The sequence below is a fragment of the Salvelinus fontinalis genome, chromosome 12, assembly GCF_029448725.1.
Source record: "Salvelinus fontinalis isolate EN_2023a chromosome 12, ASM2944872v1, whole genome shotgun sequence".
Lineage (NCBI taxonomy): Eukaryota > Metazoa > Chordata > Actinopteri > Salmoniformes > Salmonidae > Salvelinus > Salvelinus fontinalis.
This window is the reverse complement of record NC_074676.1, coordinates 44,782,208-44,809,047: the sequence shown is the minus strand read 5'-3', so window position 1 is coordinate 44,809,047 and position 26,840 is coordinate 44,782,208. Positions and strand designations below refer to the sequence as shown.

General features: G+C 44.6%; 1 protein-coding gene across 2 annotated transcripts; it reads left to right on the top strand.

Annotated features, from left to right (window-relative positions):
- The first annotated feature begins 28 nt into the window (after nucleotides 1-28).
- Nucleotides 29-26,840, top strand: LOC129867487 (WD repeat-containing protein 47-like). Of its 2 annotated transcripts, none has more exons than XM_055940927.1 (16): nucleotides 29-741; nucleotides 4,980-5,146; nucleotides 6,985-7,068; nucleotides 7,356-7,440; nucleotides 7,852-8,160; nucleotides 8,652-9,097; nucleotides 10,738-10,831; nucleotides 13,341-13,513; nucleotides 20,812-21,042; nucleotides 21,285-21,363; nucleotides 22,664-22,821; nucleotides 23,108-23,277; nucleotides 23,528-23,698; nucleotides 23,874-24,005; nucleotides 24,317-24,535; nucleotides 25,929-26,840. In XM_055940927.1, exons 2-16 carry the CDS (start codon nucleotides 4,989-4,991, stop codon nucleotides 26,069-26,071), a joined length of 2,652 nt encoding a protein of 883 aa, XP_055796902.1. In that variant the 5' UTR covers nucleotides 29-741; nucleotides 4,980-4,988; the 3' UTR covers nucleotides 26,072-26,840. The 2 variants fall into 2 exon arrangements, with proteins under 2 accessions (XP_055796902.1, XP_055796903.1); XM_055940928.1 differs by lacking the exon at nucleotides 29-741 and adding an exon at nucleotides 748-967.

Below are 26,840 nucleotides of genomic sequence, written 5' to 3'. Positions count from 1 at the left end.
GTTGAACATTTCCCAGGTTTTCTGGAAATCCCTTTTGGAAGATTCCAGAGTTTAGAATGGAATATGCAGGAAATCCAGTATCCTCCAACCTGGGTTTCTGAAAAAAACACGATTTTGCAACCCTAATAACCAGTCATAAGAAACTAAGGTCACTGATTGTCTCCTGCCTTGCTGCCTCAGTATTATAATTCTCTTGAGGATTGCTTTAATTATTATTATGCTTTGTGTAATGGAAATAGTGTCAGAAACGATTATATTTTGCTTTCTAGGTGATATCCCCCAAAGCATACTGCAGTAACTCCAAAATCAACCCTTATTTTACCCAATGGGACTTAAATATATATATATGTACAATGGCTTTAGGTTATACATGTATTATCAGAAAATCTGATATTTTTCAGATTGAGGCTTTATGATTAAGTCTTAGCATTGAAGGCAGGGTATACGTTCTTTCTTATGCAATTGTGCATTTTGTCAATCTTAAGAAATATTCGTTCTACAAACGGCACACCTTCCAATTGCCAAGGGATGTTATGCCCTTCCCTGCCATTGTCTTCCTCTATTCCACTGCATCTAATGGCTGGAACATGCTACATAATGTCTGGGAAAGCAATTGCCAGGGATGTAAACAGTTGCAATGTCGTTATTAAGGGACTAAGGGACAATATATATATGAATTGCGTGAGCTGACTGTGTTCGAGCTGAAAGTTGTTGAGCGGACCGCGGGATGCGCAGTCGTAGGTGTGAACATGCAGCATATCTTCCGTTTGATTGGTGGCTTGCTGCTGTGCACTTGGCAACCGGAGGTTGTGTATAGGCTACTAGAAATACGGTGGGAAAGCGAGAAAAAAAACAAAAGATTTGTATAAAATATCCTTGCTAAAATACATTGTAAACGTTCTCATCTGCTGACGAACCTGCGGATTACATTCGCAATTTATGTGACGTTATTTGTAGAGATAAACAGGTGAGAAGGTTCAATTTGTTTTTCGGTGGCGGCTGTTGGTTGATAGTGTGTTTTATTCCTGCAGTTCAATCAATGCATGCTTTGCTAGCCGGCTCTATAAACCTGACACATTCGATTATCTAGCAAGGTTATTTAGTAGGCCATCTGTCTCTGCGTTGTTCCTGGTGCTAGCCTATTCGGCTATAATAATCATTGTACGTGCGCAGTGCTGATGTCTATGCCAGCGAAAAGTCAGGTAGCTCATTTAGCTAGTCAACCAGCCGTCATGTGTAGCCTACAGTAGATGTTTGCAATGCAAATGAATCAACAGACCGTTTTTGGCCGGTGACGCTGATTTCAGATAGTATAGTGTAAACATGGGAGGTAGAGAGAGGATGATGTACCCGTGTTTACAACTTGTACTCCGATGGCAGGCCTTAACTAGGTGTTGCAGAATGTAGTTCTCCTTACCACGGCATTGAATGTAGACCGGGTACTAGGCCATGTCTTCATGTCTTTTACAGTTTTTGGTTCATAATTTTGCTTGCCCTTGACAACATCTTAATCTTTCACCCTGACAATCCTGAGTTTATTGACACACACCTATACTTGTTTTTCATCAATCACATTCTATTAGTAATACTAGTACCACTTTTCCCAAAGTGTAATTTAGAACACATCACAAAGGAAAATACAACGATAAAATTACGAAGTCAAGGCTTACTAACGAACGGTGGCAAGAAGATCCCCCAAGATGTCTGTAGGCCTATTAGGAATAAACCTTAAAAGGGTTAGGAAACTATTGTGCATGGTTACTAGGTCTAGCAAAAGCTTTTGCCCAATGACCTCTGAAAACCCGCCCACAAGGACTTAAAACTTGCCCCCCAAAAAAATATTCCGAAACTGGGTTCGAGCATTTCTTTTTTACTGCTTAAATTACGTTGGTAAGCAGTTTATAATAGCAATAAGACACCCCTGGGGTTTGTGGTATATGGCCACGGCTAAGGGCTGTGTCCAGGCACTCCGCGTTGCATCGTGTGTTTAGAACAGCCCTTAGCCGTGGTATATTGGCCATATACCACACCCCCTTGTGCCTTATTGCTTAAATAATTCCAGTTTGCGCATGTGCATAACTATAGATCAATCCGACAGCAGAGTTTGAGTGATACCTCATTTGCACATGCTGTATATAGATCTTCCTACTGTATTATTGATTGTATGTTTGTTTATCCCATGTGTAACTCTGTGTTGTTGTATGTGTCGAACTGCTTTGCTTTATCTTGGCCAGGTCTCAGTTGTAAATGAGAACTTGTTCTCAACTTGCCTACCTGGTTAAATAAAGGTGAAATAAATAAATAAAACAATAAAAAAGTTCAACAGAGGATCTCAATCTCTGTGCAAGAAACACTTGGATGAACAAGAAACAAATGTTAGTCTTTTTTTCTGGCAATTGTGCCGTTATTATGGGCCAGATGTTAAGACTACAAACATCTATAAATTGATTATTTGCGCGATTGACTTGTTATTTAAATACGCATAGACTACTGACTAAAATCTGGGTTTATAATTGCAATTCAACGTTGCCATGGTTTGCTGCGCTAGATGTAGGTAGCCTGTAGTCCCTGATATGACATCTAATTTCAGGGAAAAGTCCACAATAAAACTGACATTTAAATATGGACAATGATAGATCTGTGACCATGATCATAATTGATAACTTCCAATTTAATTAATTAAACACGACCATGAATAATTACATAATAACGCAAGGGCTACAACAAACTCAAACGGTTACAGGCTATTTATTCAATCCGTTTGCCAGCTCCAGGTAGGATACACATGTGGCACAAATTGATTTGCCACGACCCCAGTAATATCGTAATTTCAATATATATTTATTGTATCAAATGGTAGGCTACAGTAACTTACAATGGCATACAGATGAATAGCCTACTTGATTGGCCAACAGATGCAAATGTAGCTTGTCTTTCGCCACATTTAATGTCATTTTCATTGTGGACCCCCCCCCCCCCCCATAACCCAAGAACGCAAGGGAGTTCCATAACTTCAATTTTTTTGAATTCCACTGGTGCAGTGCTCCAGACCACGGAACTGAGAAAGACTAAAACCCTTCGTTTGATACTGTTATCCGTTAGAAAAGTCGACATTAGAATGCAGTTTACTTTAAACCACCTTTTTGAGCTAATTTATCTAAAGAGCTCTATTGCGCCTAAAGTCGTTTTTCCAGTGCTTGGTCGCCGTTATATCATCTCTATTGCGTTACTATGTTTTATGGAAAAATGGTGTCTCCATAATGACCAATCTATACTGAACAAAAATATAAGCGCACCAATTTCAAAGATTTTACTGAGTTACAGTTCATATAAGGTAATCAGTCAATTTAAATAAATTCAATAGGCCCTAATCTATGGATTTCATATGACTGGGAATACAGATATGCATCTGTTGATCACAGATACCTTAAAAAAAAATCTCGTCACGGTATCGCAAAAATGCAATTGTCTGTGGTTTATGCCAGCCCCATACGATAACCCCACCACAGCCACGGGGTAAAGCAAACCAGTCGCCCACACGATGCCATACATGTGGTCTGCGGTTGTGAGACCGGTTGGATGTACTGACAAATTCTTTAAAACTACGTTGGAGGTGGCTTATGGTAGAGAAATTAACATTAAATTATCTGGTAACAGCTCTGGTCAACATTCCTGCAGTCAGTATGCCAATTTCACGATCCTTCAAAACTTGAGACATCTGTGGCATTGTGTGTGACAAAAAACTGCACATTTTAGAGTGGCCTTTTATTGTCCCCAGCACAAGGTGCACCTGTGTAATGATCATGCTGTTTAATCAGGTTCTTGATATGCCACACCTGTCAGGTGGATGGATTATCTTGGCAATACAAAGGAGAAATGCTCACTAACTGTGATGTAAACAAATTTGTGGCCAAAATTTGAGAGAAATAAGCTTTTTGTGCATATGGAACATTTCTGGGATCTTTTATTTCACCTCATGAAACATGGGACCAACACTTTACATGTTGCGTTTTATATTTTTGTTCAGTGTAAATAGCCTACCTACAACTGCTAAAAATGTGTCACTATATGCGCGGGTCCTGCTCTGTCTCCCTGACTCAGCTGCAGCGCTCTCTCAACCAGTGCTCTCAACTCACACACACCCCTCCTCTTCTCCACCATTCACTCACTCAGTAACAGCCTGCTCACTCAGAAACAGCCTGCTCACTCAGAAACAGCCTGCTCACTCAGTAACAGCCTGCTCACTCAGTAACAGCCTGCTCACTCAGAAACAGCCTGCTCACTCAGAAACAGCCTGCTCACTCAGAAACAGCCTGCTCACTCAGTAACAGCCTGCTCACTCAGTAACAGCCTGCTCACTCAGTAACAGCCTGCTCACTCAGTAACAGCCTGCTCACTCAGAAACAGCCTGCTCACTCAGAAACAGCCTGCTCACTCAGAAACAGCCTGCTCACTGCCTGATAGTCAGCAGCAGCAGGTCACCGTTAAATATATACATTTTTAAGAGAAATGCCATGGTGGCCGCGGTGCAGTTTAGAATTAGCCCAAAAACCCAACACCCGCGACCAACACATTTTCACCTGCGAGATTGTTTTCAAGGTAGCCCTTGGCAACACTGGCTGCCAGAATGATTTTTGTGAGAGCAGATGGTGTGAGGGAGGGGGCAGGTACAGCATTGTAAACCCTAAATTAAAGCAATTATTCTCCCTGACAGGTACATAGTATCTCTCTTTACCTGTCCTGACAGATTGTCTTTACCCTTACCTGTCCTGACAGATTGTCTTTACCATTACCTGTCCTGACAGATTGTCTCTCTCATTACCTGTCCTGACAGATTGTCTTTACCCTTACCTGTCCTGACAGATTGTCTCTCTCATTACCTGTCCTGACAGATTGTCTCTCTCATTACCTGTCCTGACAGATTGTCTCTCTCATTACCTGTCCTGACAGACTGTCTCTCTCTCTACCTGTCCTGACAGACTGTTGCCATGACAGCGGAGGAGACCATTAACATCAAAGAGGTGGAGGTGATCAAGCTGATGCTGGACTTCCTCAACTCCAGGAAGCTTCACATCAGCATGCTGGCTCTGGAGAAGGAGAGCGGCGTCATCAATGGCCTTTACTCTGACGACATGCTCTTCCTTAGGTACTCGCATGGCTTTTAGTCTGCTACAAACACAGTGTCATTCTGAAGTCTGTATGGGAATAACCCCAGCTAGGCATACCACCATCAGGAGGAAGAATGTTCAGAAAGATCACCCCATTAGGACTATTTTTAAAGCAGCGCTCTTCAATCCCTGTGTGCAGGTTTTCCCTCCAGCCCAGTTCTGATACACAGTGGTCTAAGGCACTGCATCTCAGTGCTAGAGGCATCACTACAGACCCTGGTTCGATCCCGGGCCGTATCACAACCGGCCGTCATCGGGAGTCCCATAGGGCGGCGCACAATTGGCCCAGCGTCGTCAGGGTTAGGGGAGGGTCTGGCCGGGTTAGGGGTGGGTCTTTCCGGGTTAGTGGTGGGTCTGGCTGGGTTAGAGGAGGGTCTGGCCGGGTTAGGGGAGGGTCTGGCCGGGTTAGGGGAGGGTCTGGCCGGGTTAGGGGAGGGTCTGGCCGGGTTAGGGGAGGGTCTGGCCGGGTTAGGGGAGGGTCTGGCCGGGTTAGGGGAGGGTCTGGCCGGGTTAGGGGAGGGTCTGGCCGGGTTAGGGGAGGGTCTGGCCGGGGTAGGGGAAGGTTTGGCCGGGTTAGGCCGTCATTGTAAATAAGAATTTGTTCTTAACTGAAACTGCCTAGTTAAAGGTTAAATAAAAAATATAAAAAATCACGCTCCACGAGTCTGTAAACAAGTCCATGTCCCAGACCATCTGTTTTGTAGACCCAGCTATCCAAAATGAATGGAAAAGTTAAGCACCATATTATCTCCAGATTTGCAGTGGTTATCTTTTCAATAAATTTGAGGTTGAGGCATAGAGCTGGATCTACACAAACTGATGGGATGGGACTCATCTTGATATGAGACAACATTTTAAAGACTGAAAACATCATTTTTGGAGTGAAATGTCCCTTTAAGTACACCGATAGTGTTGGCATATGTGAGGTCCTGAGTTTCATTCCCTTTTTTACATGAATCTTATTTCATGCTGCACTGCACCTTGTACAGTACTCAGTGACCTTCACCAGAGAGACTCAATCTAAAGATCCCCCTCGGGACATTATTACATTTAGCGTCAGTAAGTGGCTGATTACATAAACGTTTCACTATAATACGATTTTCAAAGTCGTTGTTATTACCCCTCTTTGTTTTCCCATCAGGCTTATCCAATTAGGATGCTCTGTTGCAGTAGTACACACAAATACTAACAATTTAGGATGCTCTGTTGCAGTAGTACACACAAATACTAACAATTTAGGATGCTCTGTTGCAGTAGTACACACAAATACTAACAATTTAGGATGCTCTGTTGCAGTAGTACACACAAATACTAACAATTTAGGATGCTCTGCAGTAGTACACACAAATACTAACAATTTAGGATGCTCTGTTGCAGTAGTACACACAAATACTAACAATTTAGGATGCTCTGTTGCAGTACTACACACAAATACTAACAATTTAGGATGCTCTGTTGCAGTAGTACACAAAAATACTAACAGCATTCAAGGGAAACTGTACAGTTTTTCATAAAACCTCTGTAAACTAACAGCTAGCGTATTACTAGTCACCACACTGCTACCATAAGGTACAAGCTGAATGGAGGAAGGTAAAAACAGACTTTCAGAACAACATGGAAGAAAACGACCCGAAACGGAGTGAAATGATCTGAACTAAAAAATAAAAAAAAATGCTTGTTTTTGTTTTGATGTTGCAAATCAGTGTCACCCTAATGGACACGACCCAGGTTAACTCTACGCCCTGATAGTTATTCCCATGTTGTGCCACTATTGAGAAGGAGAAGATCAACTCTCCTACTCTGTTCTTCTCCACAGGCAGTTGATCCTAGATGGCCAATGGGAAGAGGTCCTACAATTCATTCAGCCTTTAGAAGGCATGGACAAGTTTGACAAAAAGAGGTGAGAGAACCTTTTTTTAAATGCTTATTTAATGTTTTCCACCCAAATGTGAATCTTAACTCTTGCCAGACACACAGGTCACAGGTTAACTCTTCAGAGATTTGATTAGCCAGTCAAGAGTGAGGTGTCGAGACCGAGAGGTGACATTAGATGTTATCTTTGTACAGTCAACCCATTTTGTTTAATTACATATGAAGAAATGCAAATTTTCAATTTTGGCACATTGTTGTTGTTTTTTATTACTGAATGTTATAAATGTGTCTTGTGATCTTCCCTGACTTGTCCAGGTTCCGCTACATCGTCCTGAAGCAGAAATTTCTGGAGGCCCTGTGTGTAAATAACGCCATGTCAGCTGCTGACGACCCTCAGAATGTGAGCCAGTCTATACCGCAAGCGTTGCATGTACTACTGTATTCAAATAGACATGCTGAGATACTGTTGAGCAAGATCCATTTCAAGTGTTTCCACACGTCTCTGATGTGATCAACTGATAAGATGGTGTATGATTTCTGCCTCTGTATTTATTCTTCGGGTGTAGCAAGCTAAAAACATCACCAAGGAAGGAAAACGTGACCCTTCCAGTGCCGTTTCAGAGTAATTTGGAAGTGAATTTCATGTTCAAGGAAAAAATAAAATAATAAGCACTTCCTAATTGATGAATTACATTTCAATGATCTTAAATTGGCGTAGTATTAGTGGGTTATACTATATCTATTTAGTGTGACTTTACTCAGTCAACGCCATTGAATTAATCTCCTCCCCCTTTCCTTATGCTGCCGACAGCTGGAGCTGTCCATGCAGGAAGCGGTCAGGTGTCTCCACAGCCTGGAGGTGTTCTGTCCCTCTAAAGAGGACTACAGTAAACTCTGCCTGCTCCTCACGCTGCCCTGCCTCACCCAACACGCTGAGTTCAAGGATTGGAACCCCAGCACGGCCCGGGTGCACTGCTTCGAGGAGGCCTGCGCCATGGTGGCTGAGTTCATCCCTGCCGACAGGAAGCTGAGCGAGGCCGGGTTCAGGGCCAGCGGCAACCGCCTCTTCCAGCTGCTCATCAAAGGAGTTTTGTACGAGTGCTGTGTGGAGTTCTGTCAGGTCGGTGTGGGTCAATCAAATGTATTTATAAAGTCACAAAGTGCTTTACGTTAACCAGGGCCCCGACGACCTAAGCAGAAGCACAGTGGCCAGTTAAAACTCCCTAGAAGGTAGTAACCTAGAGAGGAATCCAGGCTCAGTAAATATGGCCAATGTGTTGGCTGGAGGTGAATGAGGCCAGTTCTCTAACCTTGTTTCAGAATGGCAAGTGCTTTGAGAAAGGTTGAAAATGTCCCTTTGAAACACCATTGTTCTCCATTTCCGAAACTCTACAGAAGTCCCAAGGATGAGGCACTCCACCACGTACATAATGGTAGGGGAGCTTCACAGTAGATCCGTCTACATTATCCTTGCTGATCTGAAAACACAGGATGGGTGAAGTTAATATAGAAATATGACTAGCAGGAGTTGTCTCGTGCCTAGGTAATACCAGTTCAGATGGAGACAACAAGAGAGCCATTATTAAACGTATCTATACTATTCTCTTCCAGAGCAAAGCCACGGGGGAGGAGATCACGGAGGACGAGGTGCTCTTGGACGTGGACATGTTGTGTGGCAATGGCTGCGACGAACTCGACCTCTCCCTGCTCTCGTGGCTCCAGAACCTCTCGCCAGGCGCCTTCTCCTGCGCCTTTCAGCAGAAGACCCTGGCCATCCACGTGGATCGCCTGGTCAAGCCCACCAAAGCCGGCCACGCCGACCTGCTCACCCCCCTCATCAGCCGGCTTTCCCCCTGTCCCTCCTCGCCCCTGCAGAGGCCCCAGTCGGCAGACACCTACATGTCTCGGTCCCTGAACCCGGTGCTGGACGGGCTGTCCCATGGCCTGGCGGCCCAGGCCCAGAACAAGAGGGGCACGGAGGGCAGCGTGAGACCGGCGCTCAGCCAAAGCATGGTGGAGAATAACGTGCACCAGCTGGACGACGACTCACCAGAAAGGTACAGCACTAGGCCCTTCAGGGTTAATTAAGATGTATTGAAATGGGTAGCTACGGCATGACAATAGGCTTATTGTAAACAATATACACTCCTTACCAGGATTCACAATGAACCCCAAGTCCATTCAGGTCCAATCCCCTTTCCTCACCCCTGAACCTTTCCTCACCCCTGAACCTTTCCTCACCCCTGAACCTTTCCTCACCCCTGAACCTTTCCTCACCCCTGAACCTTTCCTCACCCCTGAACACGTGGATCTAGAACGGAATAAACATGTGTTCCACGTGTTCAGGGGTGAGGAAAGGTTCAGGGGTGAGGTTCCTCACCCCTGAACACGTGGAACACATGTTTATTCCGTTCTAGATCCACGTGGAGACATTAAGCATTGCTGTGTGTGTGCTGTTAATTTTTTTTTTAAGTATAATTGAAAAATACATATATATTTAACTAGGCAAGCCAGTTAAGAACAGAATTCTTATATACAGTGACGGCCTACCCCGGCCAAACCTTCCCCTAACCCGGACGACGCTGGGCCAATTGTGCGCCGCCCTATGGGACTCCCGATTACGGCCCTATAGTGATACAGCCCTGGATCGAACCAGGGTCTGTAGTGACGCTTCTATCACTGAGATGCAGTGCTTTAGACCGCTTCGCCGTCCGTTTGGCATCGTGTCACGTCCGTTTGGCATCGTGTCACGTCCGTTTGGCATCGTGTCACGTCCGTTTGGCATCGCGTCACGTCCGTTTGGCATCGCGTCACGTCCGTTTGGCATCGCGTCACGTCCGTTTGGCATCGCGTCACGTCCGTTTGGCATCGCGTCACGTCCGTTTGGCATCGCGTCACGTCCGTTTGGCATCGCGTCACGTCCGTTTGGCATCGCGTCACGTCCGTTTGGCATCGCGTCACGTCCGTTTGGCATCGCGTCACGTCCGTTTGGCATCGCGTCACGTCCGTTTGGCATCGCGTCACGTCTGTTTGGCATCGTGTCACGTACTGGTTCACTGACAAGTTGACTGTGGTCTCTAAAGGCCACTGTGAAATGAAGTACGAAAACATTAGTCAAAAGAAAATTACATGCACAAATCGACCATCAGGTCCTACCTACACTTGTGTAGATCTGAAAGGAATGAATAGATGGGTATTTTCCTACACGCTCTGTTGTATTTGCGGTCTGTACCGATCGACTGTGCTGTAGCCAAACGATGATGATGATGGTGGTCTATACGCAATATGGTACTAGACCTGCCACCACCTCCCTAGGGTGTAGGGGCTGATTTGGGATTGGTTGAAAGTGTGCTTGTTTTGCAGTTTATGCCATTTTTGGAGACGACGCACATCTTTGACATTACACGAAGACTGCTTTCCTAATAACTTGTTTCTATAGAAGGGGATGCGGGGTGTTTTATGTTCATGCCATTTAGGGCAACAATCTCTCACTGTATTTATTTTAAAAAGGAATTTGATGTTTTATCAGTGAATATTAATTAATGACAGCTACTCAGAAATGCCTTAGGTTTTCAAAGCACAAGTATGTCTCATTCACTTTCTATATTGTGATGAATTATTACTCAGGCAACACAACAACGATGTTTGTTCCTGCTCAGCCTATAGTCATGTGGATGTTTTGTCCCTGTGTCAACAGGATTGTCCCACCGGTTCTGGCCTCTAGTGGACCAAATGTCATGCGCACCCCTCTGGCCTCCGGGACGGACGGTGGGCCGCCAAATGAAAAAGAGGTAATTTCACCCCGGTGTATCACGCAAGACATTTCCTGTGATGATAAGGTTTAGCGAGACCGGCGCATATAACTGTAAATGCCCACCACTAACATTTCTGTAATTTCCTGCAAACATTTGAAAGATTGCACCCCCATCTGGCCATTCAGAAAAAAACATTAGGACATACAGTGGGGCAAAAAAGTATTTAGTCAGCCACCAATTGTACAAGTTCTCCCACTTAAAAAGATGAGAGAGGCCTGTAATTTTCATCATAGGTACACTTCAACTATGACAGACAAAATTAGAAATAAAATCCAGAAAATCACATTGTAGGATTTTTAATGAATTTATTTGCAAATTATGGTGGAAAATAAGTATTTGGTCACCTACAAACAAGCAACATTTCTGGCTCTCCACTCGTTACCTGTATTAATGGCACCTGTTTGAACTTGTGAGAGCCAGAAATGTTGCTTGTTTGTAGGTGACCAAATACTTATTTTCCACCATAATTTGCAAATATATTCATTAAAAATCCTACAATGTGATTTTCTGGATTTTTTTTCTTCTCATTTTGTCTGTCATAGTTGAAGTGTACCTTTGATGAAAATTACAGGCCTCTCATCTTTTTAAGTGGGAGAACTTGCACAGTTGGTGGCTGACTAAATACTTTTTTGCCCCACTGTACATTATAAAAGGGAATACATATTGTGATCTCTGTCTGTCTGTCTGTCTCTCTCTGTTTCTGTCTCGCTCTCTGTTTCTCTGTCTGTCTGTCTCTCTGTGTGTGTGTGTGTCTGTCTCTCTGTTTCTGGCTGTCTCTGTCTCTATTTCTCTGTCTGTCTGTCTGTCTGTCTCTCTCTGTTCCTCTGTCTGTCTGTCTGTCTGTCTGTCTGTCTGTCTGTCTGTCTGTCTCTCTCTGTTTCTGTCTGTCTGTCTGTCTGTCTGTCTGTCTGTCTGTCTCTCTCTGTTTCTGTCTGTCTGTCTGTCTGTCTGTCTGTCTGTCTGTCTCTCTGTTTCTGTGTTTGTGTCTCTCTCTGTTCCTCTGTCTGTCTGTCTGTCTCTCTCTGTTCGTCTGTCTGTCTCTCTCTGTTCCTCTGTCTGTCTGTCTCTCTCTGTTTCTGTCTGTCTCTCTGTTTCTGTGTTTGTGTCTCTCTGTGTTCCTCTGTCTGTCTCTCTCTGTTCGTCTGTCTGTTCGTCTGTCTGTCTGTCTGTCTGTCTGTCTGTCTCTCTCTGTTCCTCTGTCTGTCTGTCTGTCTCTCTCTGTTCCTCTGTCTGTCTGTCTGTCTGTCTCTCTCTGTTTCTGTCTGTCTGTCTGTCTGTCTGTCTGTCTGTCTGTCTCTCTGTTTCTGTGTTTGTGTCTCTCTCTGTTCCTCTGTCTGTCTGTCTGTCTCTCTCTGTTCGTCTGTCTGTCTCTCTCTGTTCCTCTGTCTGTCTGTCTCTCTCTGTTTCTGTCTGTCTCTCTGTTTCTGTGTTTGTGTCTCTCTGTGTTCCTCTGTCTGTCTCTCTCTGTTCGTCTGTCTGTTCGTCTGTCTGTCTGTCTGTCTGTCTGTCTGTCTCTCTCTGTTCCTCTGTCTGTCTGTCTGTCTCTCTCTGTTCCTCTGTCTGTCTGTCTGTCTGTCTGTCTCTCTGTTTCTCTGTTTCTGTGTTTGTGTCTCTCTCTGTTCCTCTGTCTGTCTGTCTGTCTCTCTCTGTTCGTCTGTCTGTCTCTCTCTGTTCCTCTGTCTGTCTGTCTCTCTCTGTTTCTGTCTGTCTCTCTGTTTCTGTGTTTGTGTCTCTCTGTGTTCCTCTGTCTGTCTCTCTCTGTTCGTCTGTCTGTCTGTCTGTCTGTCTGTGTGTCTCTGTCTGTCTGTCTCTGTCTGTCTGTCTCTTTCTGTCTGTCTCTGTCTGTCTGTCTGTCTGTCTCTCTCTGTTCCTCTGTCTGTCTGTCTGTCTGTCTCTCTCTGTTCCTCTGTCTGTCTGTCTGTCTGTCTCTCTCTGTTCCTCTGTCTGTCTCTCATATGGTCTCTCTCTCTCATGGTATCCCCCACACCCCCATCTCCTCACCCACCGACTTTAGTTACCCATAAATCCACCTCAACGACCTCGTCCATGGGGGACTGCCAACCGCGGGTGCCTCATCTGCTGTGGGGGCCATTATTTGATGAGACAGGTCACGGACAGGGGTCACGGACAGCGGTGTACAATCTGCTTTGATGGCTGGTCTTGACACAGCCAGCCTGCTAGCACACTCATTGCTCATTTTAATATATCGCGAATGCCTAGCAGCTTTAGATTGGGTTTTTCTGTGCATGGATAGAGTCACGTTAGAGAGATGAAGAGTTGGCCCATTGTGTGTTTGACGGGGATCCTTGGTAACTTTTTATTTTAATGTGGATTAGCTTTGAGGCCTTGAAATTGTAGAGAGGGCTGTACAGTAGTTTACAGCGTGTTTTGGAAGTAACCTCATGACCTGACATAATGGTGTGTTTCGGTCTTTGTGTACTATATCCGTCTATCTTTCTAAATGCGTGTGTGTCTTCCTCAACAGCATGACAGTGAGCAGGTCCAGGAGTACTACAGGCAGAAGAAGCGTGTTCAGCAGCACTTGGAGCAGAAGCAGCAGCAGAGACAGCTGTACCAGCAGATGCTGCTGGAGGGAGGGGTTCACACACAGGAGGGGCCAGATGCCCAGCATAACCTCACTGAGAAGTTCCTCAACAGGTTAGAGACAACACACACACACCTGGAGAGAGCACAACCTCACTGAGAAGTTTCTACATCTTATGGTCCACTTATTAGATAGTCGTTCATTTATGTTTTCCAAAAAAGTTGTCTGACAGTGTTTAAATGTATTCAAATCGAATCAAATTGGTCGCGTACAAAGATTTGCAGATGTTTAATCCCAGTCTCTACAGGAGGCATTTTACCTCTTGGTAGGCCAAATTTGTTCTTAATTGACTTTCCTAGTTAAATAAAGGTTAAATAAATTTAAAAAAAATTGCCGGTGGAGAGAAATGCTTATGTTTCTAGCTCCAACAGTGCAATAATACTAGTCATGGCCCATCCTATATAACTACTGCTGTACACACCTTTTCTATTCATATACTGTCCATAGTATCTATACACACTATTTATATATACTCAGTGGCCAGTTTATTAGGTACACCCATCTAGCACCGGGTTGGACCCCTTTTGCCTCCAGAACAGCCTGAATTCTTCAGGGCATGAAAACGTTGCTTAATTGGTATCAAGGTACCTAACGTGCCAGGAAAACATTCCCCACACCATTACACCTCTGCCACGAGCCTGTACTGTTGACACCAGCAGCATGGGGCCATGGACTCATGCTGCTTACGCCAAATCCTGACTCTGCCATCAGCATGACGCAACAGGAACTGGGATTCGTCAGGACAGGCAATGTTTTTCCACTCTACAATTGTCCAGTGTTGGTGGTTGCGTGCCCACTGGAGTCGTGTGATCGTCTGTTGCAGTAGCCCATCCGTGACAAAGGACCGACGAGTTGTGTGTTCCAAGATTCCGTTCTGCACACCACTGCGCCGTTATTTGCCTGTTAGCTTGATTCTTGCCATTCTCCTTCGACCTCTCTCATCAACAAGCTGTTTTCACCCACAGGACTGCCGCTGACTGGATGTTTTCTAATTTGTCACACCATTCTTGGCAAACCCTAAATACTGTCGTTTGTGAAAAGCCCAAGAGGCCAAGCGTTTCTGAGATACTTGAACTTGCGCGCCTGGCACCGATCTTACCACGCTCAAAGTCACTTGTTTTGCCCATTCTAACGCTCAATGGAACAGTAACTGAATGCCTTAAAGCCTGTCTGCCTGCTTTATATAGCAAGCCACAGTCAAGTGCCTCACTGTCTGTAGGAGCAAACCATGTTCCTAATAAATTGTCAAGTGGTAAACACTCTTAACAGCTAGTCAGGCAGCCTAGTGGGTTAAGAGCGCTGGGCCAGTAACTGAAAGAGCGCTGGGTCAGTAACTGAAAGGTCACTGGTTGAAATCCCTGAGCCGACTAGGTGAAAAATCTGATGTGCCCTTGAGCAAGGCACTTAACCCTAATTGCTCCTCAATGTCGCTCTGGATAAGATCGTCTGCTAAATGACTAAAATATAAATTAATAATAAGTCAAATATAAATACATTTAAGAAATTTCAGAACGAGCAATATCCAAAATATATATACAGAACCAGTCAAAAGATTGGACACAGCTACTCATTCAATGTTTATATGCTTTGCAAGAAGAACAATTTCCACAGCGAACATGTTATTTGTTTTGAAAGCATATTTGATTATTTGAGTTCGAAAATTATTTGGTCTGTAACCTATTTTATTATTGTTGTCATTGAGTCTAAAATTAAAACTATCATGTTGATTTCATTGACTGTCCTGACCTTTTGATCCATAGCTCCATTTATGAATTTGAATTCTCCAGCAACAGATTGTTGTGCCTTCAAAAATGATTCCGGCTACAATTTACAATTTATTTATATTACATATTGTGATATCAATTAAATAATGTTCGCATGAATACAATTGCGTTGTTACCACACTGCTTAGTAGCTATTAAGTAGTAGATTCCCAAACAGCCAACAGTAATACAATACAGTCATTAAGCTTGAATTGTGTAGTAATACGAATAAGAAATATTTGTTAACCAGTATGCGTGTCCCAAAACTCTGCTGATCTCTACTCAAATTACAACATCATCACTACTAACTGACCACTCATGTAGTAAATAAAACAAAACATGTATTATTGAGTAAACATGAGGTCATGATGAAAAGTAAAATAAAAAATCATAAGCTTGTGGCTATATACTGCCATCTGGTGTTGACTAGAAACAATTGCATAACAGGAACAATTACAAACCTGACGGAGCTTGAGAGGATATTTTTTTTATTTCACCTTTATTTAACCAGGTAGGCTAGTTGAGAACAAGTTCTCATTTGCAACTGCGACCTGGCCAAGATAAAGCTCGTTTGGAGGTTAGTTAACACAGTGTCCAAAGAAGGGCCAGAGGTATACAGAATGGTGTCGTCTGCGTAGAGGTGGATCAGGGAATCACCAGTAGCAAGAGCAAAATCATTGATGTATACAGAGAAGTAGCCTACCTATACATCTGCAGAGAACAATGGGAGAAACTACCAAAATACAGGTGTGACAAGCTTGTAGCAAGAAGACTTGAGTCTGTAATCGCTGCCAACAAGTAAAAGGTCTGAACTTATGTCAATATTTGTGGCCTGCTGGAGGTCATTTTGCAGGGCTCTGGCAGTGCTACTCCTTGCACAAAGGCGGAGGTAGCGGTCCTGCTGCTGGGTTGTTGCCCTCCTACGGCCTCCTCCACGTCTCCTGATGTACTGGCCTGTCTCCTGGTAGCGCCTCCATGCTCTGGACACTACGCTGACAGACACAGCAAACCTTCTTGCCACAGCTCGCATTGATGTGCCATCCTGGATGAGCTGCACTACCTGACCCACTTGTGTGGGTTGTAGACTCCGTCTCATGCTACCACTAGAGTGAGAGCACCGCCAGCATTCAAAAGTGACCAAAACATCACCCAGGAAGCATAGGAACTGAAAAGTGGTCTGTGGTCACCACCTGCAGAATCACTCCTTTTTTGGGGGTGTCTTGCTAATTGCCTACAATGTCCACCTTTTTTCTATTCCATTTGCACAACAGCATGTGACATTTATTGTCAATCAGTGTTGCTTCCTAAGTGGACAGTTTGATTTCACAGAAGTGTGATTGACTTGGAGTTACATTGTGTTGTTTAAGTGTTCCCTTTATTTTTTTGAGCAGTGTATATATACACAGTGCATTCTGAAAGTATTCAGACCACTGAATTGTACATCCTTGGGAGCAATTTCCAAACGCCTGAAGGTACCACGTTTATCTGTACAAACAATAGTACGCAAGTATAAACACCATGGGACCACGCAGCCGTCATAGAGATGAACGTACTTTGGTGCGAAACGTGCAAATCAATCCCAGAACAACAGCAAAGGACCTTGTGAAGATGCTGGAGGAAAAAGGTACAAATGTATCTATATACACAGTAAAACGAGTCCTATATCGACATAACCTGAAAGGCCGCTCAGCAAGGAAGAAGCCACTGCTCAAAAACCGCCATTAAAAAGCCAGACTACGGTTTGCAACTGCAGATGGAGACAGAGATTGTACGTGTTGGATAAATGTCCTCTGGCCTGATTAAACAAAAATATAACTATTTGGCCAAAATGACCATCATTATGTTTGGAGGAAAAAGGGAGACGCTTAGAAGCCGAAGAACACCATTCCAACCGTGAAGCATGGGGGTGGCAGCATCATGTTGTGGGGGTGCTTTGCTGCAGGAGGGACTGGTGCACTTCACAAAATAGATGGCATCATGAGGAAAGAAAATTGTGGATATATTGAAGCAACATCTCAAGACATCAGTCAGGAAGTTAAAGCTTGGTCACAAATGGGTCTTCCAAATGGACAATGACCCCAAGCATACTTCCAAAGTTGTGGCAAAATGGCTTAAGGACAACAAAGTCAAGGTATTGGAGTGGCCATCACAAAGCCCTGACCTCAATCCTATAAAAAATTGGTGGGCAGAACTGAAAAAGCGTGTGTGAGCAAGGAGGATTACAAACCTGACTCAGTTACACCAGCTCTGTCAGGAGGAATGGGCCAAAATTCACCCAACTTATTGTGGGAAGCTTGTGGAAGTCTACCCAAAACATTTGACCCAAGTTAAACAATTTAAAGGCAATGCTACCAAATACTAATTGAGTGTATTTAAACTTCTGACCCACTGGGAATGTGATGAAAGAAATAAAAGCTAAAAAAATAATTCTCTCCACTATTATTCTGACATTTCACATTCTTAAAATAAAGTGGTGATCCTAAGTGACCTAAGACAGGGAATTTTTACTAGGATTAAATGTCAGGAATTGTGAAAAACTGAGTTTAAATGTATTTGGCTAAGGTATATGTAAACTTCCAACTTCAACTGTATATATAGATCTCTATCTATCCGGACTCTGACATTGCTCGTTCTGATATTGTATTAATACATTTTTATTTTTTACTGTTTTGGTTATTATAAAAAATTACCAGTGTTCAATGACTATGTAAATAGGGCAGCAGTCTCTAAAGTGCAGAGTTGAGTGGGTGGTAGCCGGCTAGTAATGGCTATTTAACAGTCTGATGGCCTTGAGATAGAAGCTGTTTTTCAGTCTCGGTCCCAGCTTTGATACACCTGTACTGACTTCCTTGATGTTCTTCTGGCCTGTGATAGAATAATTCCATATTTACATGATATGTTGGATATTTAACAATTATTTACTTAATCCAACAGTAAGATATTTCTGTCCTGCTAATGCTGTGTTTTATGGTCTCCACTCTAGCACCCTGCAGCCAGTCTGGGTGTCGAGGACATGGGTTTTTACTAGAGATAGCTTGAAGCTGACACTTGATTGACGTCTCGGCAGTGAAAACCCAAACAGCCACATTCTAGTCTATCATTAGTGGTGCATGTGAGACATATGTCTCCGGTCTAACTGGGCCTGCATGCTATAGATGAGATAGAGATCGCCTCAATGGTTCTTAGACATCCTGGCATCTGGGAGACCGCACCAGAGGCAGATGACCAGAGGATGAACCCAAACTGGCTTATGGTGCCCCCCCAATCTATATGAGAGGGGTGGAACCAAGCATTCTGGGTATTAGCTATATAAACTGTGCATTGTCTGTAAAGGGTAGGCTCTCAGCCTAACAGTCAGTCAAGACTGTTGAGTTGACTGGTTTCATTATTGCAATAATTATTCGATATTAAATAAAGATGATTGTTTGAAGAAATGACCAAGTCTCTCTCAGTACTGAATTTCCACGGCAGGCCTTCCTGTAACACCGGGTGCTGTAAGTGTCCTGGAGGGCAGGGTGATTCATTGGGCAGACTGCACCACCCTCTGGAGAGTCCTGTGGTTGCGGGCGGTGTAGTTGCCGTACCAGGCGGGGATACAGCCCAACAGAATGCTATCGATGGTGCCTTTGTAGAAGTTTGTGAGGGACTTAGGGGCCAAGCCGAATTTCATCAGCCTCCTGAGATTGAAGAGGCGCTGTTGCTCCTTTAGCACACTGTCAGTGTGGAGGGACCATTTCAGGTCATCGGTGATGTGTATGCTGAGGAACTTTTAAGCTTTTGACCCGACCATGTCGATGGGGGCGTGCTCTCTGTTCTCTTCTGTAGTCCACGATCGGCTCCTTCGTTTTGTTGAGGGAGAGGTTATTTTCCTGGCACCACTCTGCCAGGGCTCTCACTTCTACCACTGTTGTGTCGTCAGCAAACTTGATCATTGAGTTGGAGACGTGCTTAGCCAAGCAGTCATGGGTGAACAGAGAGTACAGGAGGGGGCTGAGCACGCACCCCTGTGTGGCCCGTGTTGAGGACCAGCGTGGCAGAGGTGGTGTTGCCTACCTTAACTACCTGGAGTTGGCCTGTAAGGAAGTCTAGGACCCAGTTGCACAGGGAGGGGTTCAGACCTAGGGCTCTGGGCTTAGTGATGAGCTTGGAGGGCACTATGGTGTTGAAGACTGAGCTGTAGTCGATGAACAGCATTTTCACTCTGTCCAGGTGGAATAGGGCAGTGTGCAGTGCAATGGCGACAGTTTCAAACGAGAGTTTCTATTAGACAAATTCAGATATGTTTATCCCCGTTTTTGTTCCGTTTGCTTCCGTGTAAGAAATGCTTTTCAACAGAATCGGCGGATGAATACACCCCTGATCACACGCAAACAGTTCACTTTCATAGCAGCCACGTACAAACAACATGATCATTTTGCTCATTACATAATTCCTTCTCGCATCTACACGCTCTCCTCCTCTCACCTTGCTTGTGGACTTTTGTGTACAATACAACAGCTGTCAGTGACCTTGTGATAAAACCTTTCCAAGCTAAACCTTCATATCATAACCGCTACACACAGCCTACATCGTTTTCAACATATTAGCTAACATCATATAGTCAACATAGCTAATAGACCTAGCGCGTTAGTAAGCCCGCTACAATCATGCATTACAATGTACAAGCAGTTTAGCAGTTACACTGGAGGGCTTGCCCCGGTGGCAATAAATTAATAAAACCAAAAGCGTACGTTGACTTGGAAGAGTTCCAGTGTTGGATAGCCATAGCCAGCCAGCTAACATAGCATCCCTCTGTTTGAGTAGGAAAAACTAGCTAGCTGCATTTGCTAGCTAAGTGAAAGGGAAAAATTATATAACAAAATATAGCTTGCTCTCTCTCGCGTCTCCTTTTAAAGAAATGTATTTGTTCAAAACTATTGTCTTTCTCTTTGAATCAACAAAGTATTGAGATAAACTTTTGTTATTGACCAAATACTTATTTTCCACCATAATTTGCAAATAAATTCATTAAAAATCATACAATTTGATTTTCTGGATTTTTTTTTCTCATTTTGTCTGTCATAGTTGAAGTGTACCTATGATGAAAATTACAGGCGCCTCTCATCTTTTTAAGTGGGAGAACTTGCACAATTGGTGGCTGACTAAATATTTTTTTGCCCCACTGTACATGTATTATTTGATTCTTGTTTGTTTTGCTTTGAGTTTTCTTTTTCTGGTGAAAAGATCTTAAAAAATACCTTGTTTCAGCCCTCCATCCCTTCATCTATTACGTATTTTATCCCTCCTTTAGTTTTCTATCTATCCATTAGCTTTATCCTTCAAGCATACATTATTTCTTTAATCCATACATCCATTCTTCTTCTCATTTTATTCGTAGATTCGTTTTTGACACGCTCAAAAATACATTTGCTCAATTACCACTGGTGTTATTTTTTTTTGGGGGGGGGGGGTTAGTCATCTAAATAGTAATTTATTTGTGTCACAGTAGTTCAATGAGCTTGTGTCTCAGTTAGTGTGGAATAATGTATAATCTCTCAGCTGCTTCATTGACTCCAATCGATGACGTGTGTGTGTGTGTGTGTGTGTAGGTCCATCCAGAAGCTGGAGGAGATGAACGTGGGAATGGACAATGTGGGAGAGGGGGGGGTCCAGTCTGTGAGCCAGCAGTGTAACGGGACCCCTGGACCCAACTCTAGTACCCAGACCCAAGAGACAGGCCCTCTCAAGGACAAGCCGGGAGGGATCAGCAGCACCCCTCTCATGGCAGGGTCTCAGGGCATGCCCTCCTTCGACGAGTCCCCCGTCCAGAACACTCGGAGGTGAGAGGTCACGAAGAGGGCCAGACTAGAATCTGTGTTTTCCTAAAATGCTTCCTGTGGTTAAGGAATACTTGGATCCACCGGAACCCTCAAGGTTTTCTTTGTGGTCGCTAGGGGTGGAACGTTTGGGGACCACTGTTCTAAACAATATACAGACACTATTGTCCCCTTGTTTGGGAGGATTTGAAGTCAGTCCACTGGTACTCGATAACATAAACTCTGTGTGTTTTGAACCCCCTTAGTGATCAAAGAAACAGGGCCACTCTACCTACGCTTCAGGATGATTCGGGCGGCTCCCCGATGCGCAACAATTCTCAGAAGGTAGGCTTCCAGTGGACTGAGAGTGGACTAACCCTGAGGGAACCTCCCCTCTGAACCTGGTTCCTCTCTCGGTATCTTCATCATAGGGAGTTTTTTCACTCACTCCTACTGTCTGCTCTTTGGGGTGTAGTCCAGGTTACTGAGAATAACTTTGTGACAACTACTTAGAAAGTGCCTTCAGAAAGTGTTCACGGCCCTTGACCTTTTTCTACATCTTGTGTTACAGCAGTGAATTTCAAAGACACATTTAACCACAAATACCAGGGAGGTTTTGCTAAGAAGGGTAGCTTGTGATAGATAGTTTTTTTACCAAACATTTCAATATCGCTTTGAGCACGGTGAAGTTATTCATTACACTTTGGATGGAGAGGAAGGAAAACGCTCAAGAATTTCACTATGGGGCCAATGGTGACTTTAAAACAGAGTTTAATGGCTGTGATAGGAGAAAACTGAGGAAGTCTGTACAGAAAACAATATCCCAAAACACGCATCCTGTTTGCAACCAGGCACTACAGTAATACTGTAAAAAATGTGGCAAAGCGATTAACTTTTTTTTGTTTTTGTTTGGGGCAAATCCAAAACAACACATTACTGAGTACCACTCTCCATATTTTCAAGCATAGTGGTGGCTGCATCATGTTATATGGATGCTTGTAATTGTTAAGAACTGGGGAGTTTTTCAGGATAAAAAAGTTAACTGAATGTTGTTAAACACAGGCAAATTCCTGAAGGAAAACCTGGTTCAGTCTGCTTTCCACCAGACACTAGGAGATGAATTCACCTTTCAGCAGGACAATAACCTAAAACACAAGGCCAAATCCACACTGGAGTTGCTTACCAAGAATACAGTGAATGTTACAGTTTTGACATAAATCTGCTTGAAAATCTATGGCAAGACCTGAAAATGGTTGTCTAGCAATGATCAACAATCAGTTTGACAGAGGTTGAAGAATTTTGAAAATAATAATGGGCAAATTCTGTACAATCCAGGTGTGGAAAGCTCTTAGAGATTTACCCTGAAAGACTCACAGCTGTAATCTCTGTGAAAGTTGCTCCTACAAAGTATTGACTCAGGGGTGTGAATACTTATGTAAATTAGGTATTTCTGTATGTTCAATAAATTTGCTAAAATTCCTAAAAACATGGGGTATTGTGTGTAGATGGGTGAGAGAAAATAAATGTAATCCATTTTGAATTCAGACTGTAACACAATAAAATGTGGTATGAATACTTTCTGAAGGCATTGTATAAAAAGGCTTTAAAAATCAATTTGATTCATAATGGATTGATGTGTGTTCAGATGGAGAAGTCCAAGGCCCAGTTTGTGGCAGTGAACAGTCTGGAGGACACGCAGGCATTGCGCGCTGTGGCCTTCCACCCCACGGGGGCGCTGTACGCCGTGGGCTCCAACTCCAAAACCCTGCGTGTCTGTGCTTACCCAGACACCCTCAACACAAGGTAACGAACTACCTGTACTCAGACCGGTCCCAAAACTAACAAAGTTCCTACCCCAAGTGGCCACAAACCCCCTTGTCCTGTGCAGGTGTTTGGTCCAGCCTAGTGTTGATATGCCTGATTCACAGATTTGGTGTATTAGTGCTGGGCTGGAACAAATGCCTGCTACTTACTGTTTCTCTCAAAGACCAACGGTGTTCTGGAAAGAACCAGGTTTTAAGCAATACAGATGAAGCTCATTGTCTGTTTAATTGTTGTATGTTTTCTCTGTTGATTTGTCTCCCTCTAGTGGGTCAGGCCCAGTCAAGCAGCCGGTGGTGCGCTTCAGAAGGAACAAACACCACAAGGGTTCCATCTACTGCGTGGCCTGGAGTCACTGTGGACAACTGCTGGCCACCGGCTCCAATGATAAATATGTCAAAGTGCTGCCCTTCAACGCAGAAACCTGCAATGCCACAGGTATGTGCGTTTGTCATCCGTTTTTTATTTAACCTTTTTATTTAACTAGGCAAGTTAGTTAAAAACAAATTCTTATTTTCAATGACGGCTTAGGAACAGTGGGTTAACCACCTTGTTCAGGGGCAGAACGACAGATTTTTACCTTGTCAGCTCGGGGATTCGATCTTGCAACCTTTCGATTACAAGTCCAACGCTCTAACCACTAGGCTACACTGCCTGCTGTTGTGACTGACTGAGTGTGTGTGTGCAGGGCCCGACCTGGAGTTCAGTATGCATGACGGCACCATCAGAGACCTGGCGTTCATGGAGGGTCCTGAGAGTGGAGGATCCATCCTGATCAGCGCCGGAGCCGGAGACTGTAACATCTACACCACTGACTGCCAGAGAGGACAGGGGCTGCATGCTCTCAGTGGGCATACAGGTGTGTGTGTACAAACACACACACACACAGTCCACTTGAACAAGCACTCAACTATTAACACTTAACCAGAGAGATTATAATGTAGTAATAATAATAATATCAGACTCTGATTAAATTCCAAATGCTTCATTTAGACAGGATCCAATATGACTGTATCTATGTGTCCTTCTCCCAGGCCACATCCTGTCTCTGTACACATGGGGTGGCTGGATGATCGCCACGGGCTCCCAGGATAAGACTGTCCGCTTCTGGGACCTGAGAGTCCCCAGCTGTGTGAGGGTGGTGGGGACAGCCCTACATGGCTCTGGTAGGGATTCTGCTAGTCCCTGTCAATATGACTGGCACACCATCTACCTGGGCAAGACTGAGCCAAAGGCTGAAAATATGTCTGTGTAATGATACAGTTTACCCACAAGGGGGCACTGATAGTATTGTCAGTGGACTTACATTCACCATAGCCTTAGATGTAACAAATGACAACCAATGGGTTGAGTTAAACAGGGTGAAGGTGTTGAGCTTATAACGAAACTTGTCCAATAAGAACATAAATTTGTGTTTCCTGTTGCAAAGCGTTTTGCTTCGTCGTGCCCTACTGAACAGACCCTTGTTTGTTCTCAGGCAGTGCAGTGGCCTCGGTAGCTGTTGACCCCAGCGCTCGTCTCTTGGCAACGGGACAAGAGGACTGCAGCTGCATGCTCTATGACATCAGAGGAGGCCGGATGGTGCAGACGTACCGCCCACACACCAGCGACGTGCGCTCCGTCCGTTTCTCTCCCGGGGCACACTATCTGCTCACGGGTTCCTACGACAACAAAGTCATCATCACTGACCTGCAAGGTACCGCCTGGTCCGCACACAAACCCAACAAGTTACCGCCTGGTCCGCTCGCGGCGCACACACAAACCCAACAAGGTACCGCCTGATCCGCGCGCATAAACAAACCCAACAAGGTACCGCCTGGTCCGCACACAAACCCAACAAGGTACCACCTGGTCCGCTCGCGCACACACAAACCCAACAAGGTACCGCCTGGTCCGCGCGCATACACAAACCCAACAAGGTACCGCCTGGTCTACTCGCACACACACAAACCCAACAAGGTACCACCTAATCCGCGTGCACACACAAACCCAACAAGGTACCGCCTGGTCTGCTCGCGCACACACAAACCCAACAAGGTACCACCTAATCCGCGTGCACACACAAACCCAACAAGGTACCGTCTGGTACGTGCGCACACACAAACCCAACAAGGTACCGCCTGGTCCGCACATACACAAACCCAACAAGGTACCACCTGGTCCGCTCGCGCGCACACACAAACACAACATGGTACCGCCTGGTCCACTCGCGCACACACAAACCCAACAAGGTACCTCCTAGTCCGCGCGCATACACAAACCCAACAAAGTACCACCTGGTCCGCGCGCATACACAAACCCAACAAGGTACCACCTGGTCCGCGCGCATACACAAACCCAACAAGGTACCTCGTAGTCCGTGCGCATAAACAAACCCAACAAGGTACCACCTGGTCCGCGCACACACACAAACCCAACAAGGTACCGTCTGGTCTGTGCGCACACACAAACCCAACAAGGTACCTCCTAGTCCGCACATACACAAACCCAACAAGGTACCGCCTAGGCCGCACATACACAAATCCAACAAGGTACCGCCTGGTCCGCTCGCGCGCACACACAAACCCAACAAGGTACCGCCTGGTCCGCGCGCATACACAAACCCAACAAGGTACCGTCTGGTCCGTGCACACACACAAACCCAACAAGGTACCGCCTGGTCCGCGCGCACACGACACGGCAGCTTTCAAAGTGCTTCATATACTGTGTAACACAAAAGCTTCCTCTATTGTGAAGACCTGTTTGGTTTACTTGTAGTTTTTTTGTTGTTGTCTTGACTGCTTCGCTCATGTAGTCAGACGTTGACATCATCATCATCCTGACTGCCCCCTCCCCCGATCTCTCCAAGGCTCTGTCCCTATTCTCCTGAAGTGTGCACTTTCCCACTCACTCTCGTGGATTTGACAAGGGTGCAAACTCCCTCTAGTCAATGCTAACACCAGGTGAATGCTTTCAAATAGATGACGGGGCATGTGTTAGTGCACACTTCAGGAGATTAGTGAAGAATCGTGATGTAGCCTTACAGTTAGTGTGGAGTCCACATGCCTCATGGTTTGTGTGTGTGTGTGTGTGTGTTAATGAATCACCAGGTGACCTGACGAAGCAGCTTCCTCTGACGGTGGCGGCGGAGCACGAGGACAAGGTCATCCAATGTAGGTGGCACACGCACGACCTCTCCTTCCTGTCCTCCTCCGCAGACAGAACAGTCAAACTCTGGGCCCAGTGTCCATGACACTGCTGGCTGGCACTGGAAACCACAGCTCTTTAATCTGGTGTTACTGGGAACACTGGCCACCACAACACACAGTCCACATCCTTGGACAAACCTGCCCCTGTACCCCTCCGCAAGGCTCTTAGAGGTGTGTGTGTGTTTACACTGGAGATCACTGCTGTGTCACTTATGGCTTTTAGCCTTTCTTTAGCATCTGTGCCTCTTACTAACAGTAGAGCTATACAAAACCACCTTCATTTGACTGTAACGATACGGCGACATCTCTATAGTCCTGTTGAAAATAATACACTCATCAAATGCATGTTGGCATCATAGTCTACGCTCGCTTAAAGCACACCACAGTCCTTTCTGTTGTTTTCATATCGTCCTGTTTTTTAGTTAGCTGTTCCGGATGCAGAATGCCTTATGTAGTCCATTCAAACCACATTATGTGAATCATATGGTGCCTTGGGTAACAGTTTGTTGTGCAGTGTGCATTTTCAGCTTCAAGATGGATGCAAGAAAGGAGGCCTTCATATCTAAAGCTTTATTTTGACATGTTCTTATTTAACAGCTTGTAAATGTTTTAGGATTAAAATAATCTTGACATAAATTGTTGTTGGTAGTACTCTGCCACTTATCAAAGATCTCAAACTTAGGAATACATGGCGTTCTTGAAGTATAAGATAATTATATCATATGTTGCTGGATGGCGGATTGTGTTTGGGATTTCATCTGCGTGTGGATTTTTGTAAATTGATTGTATAAATATTTAATGGGGTATCTTAAA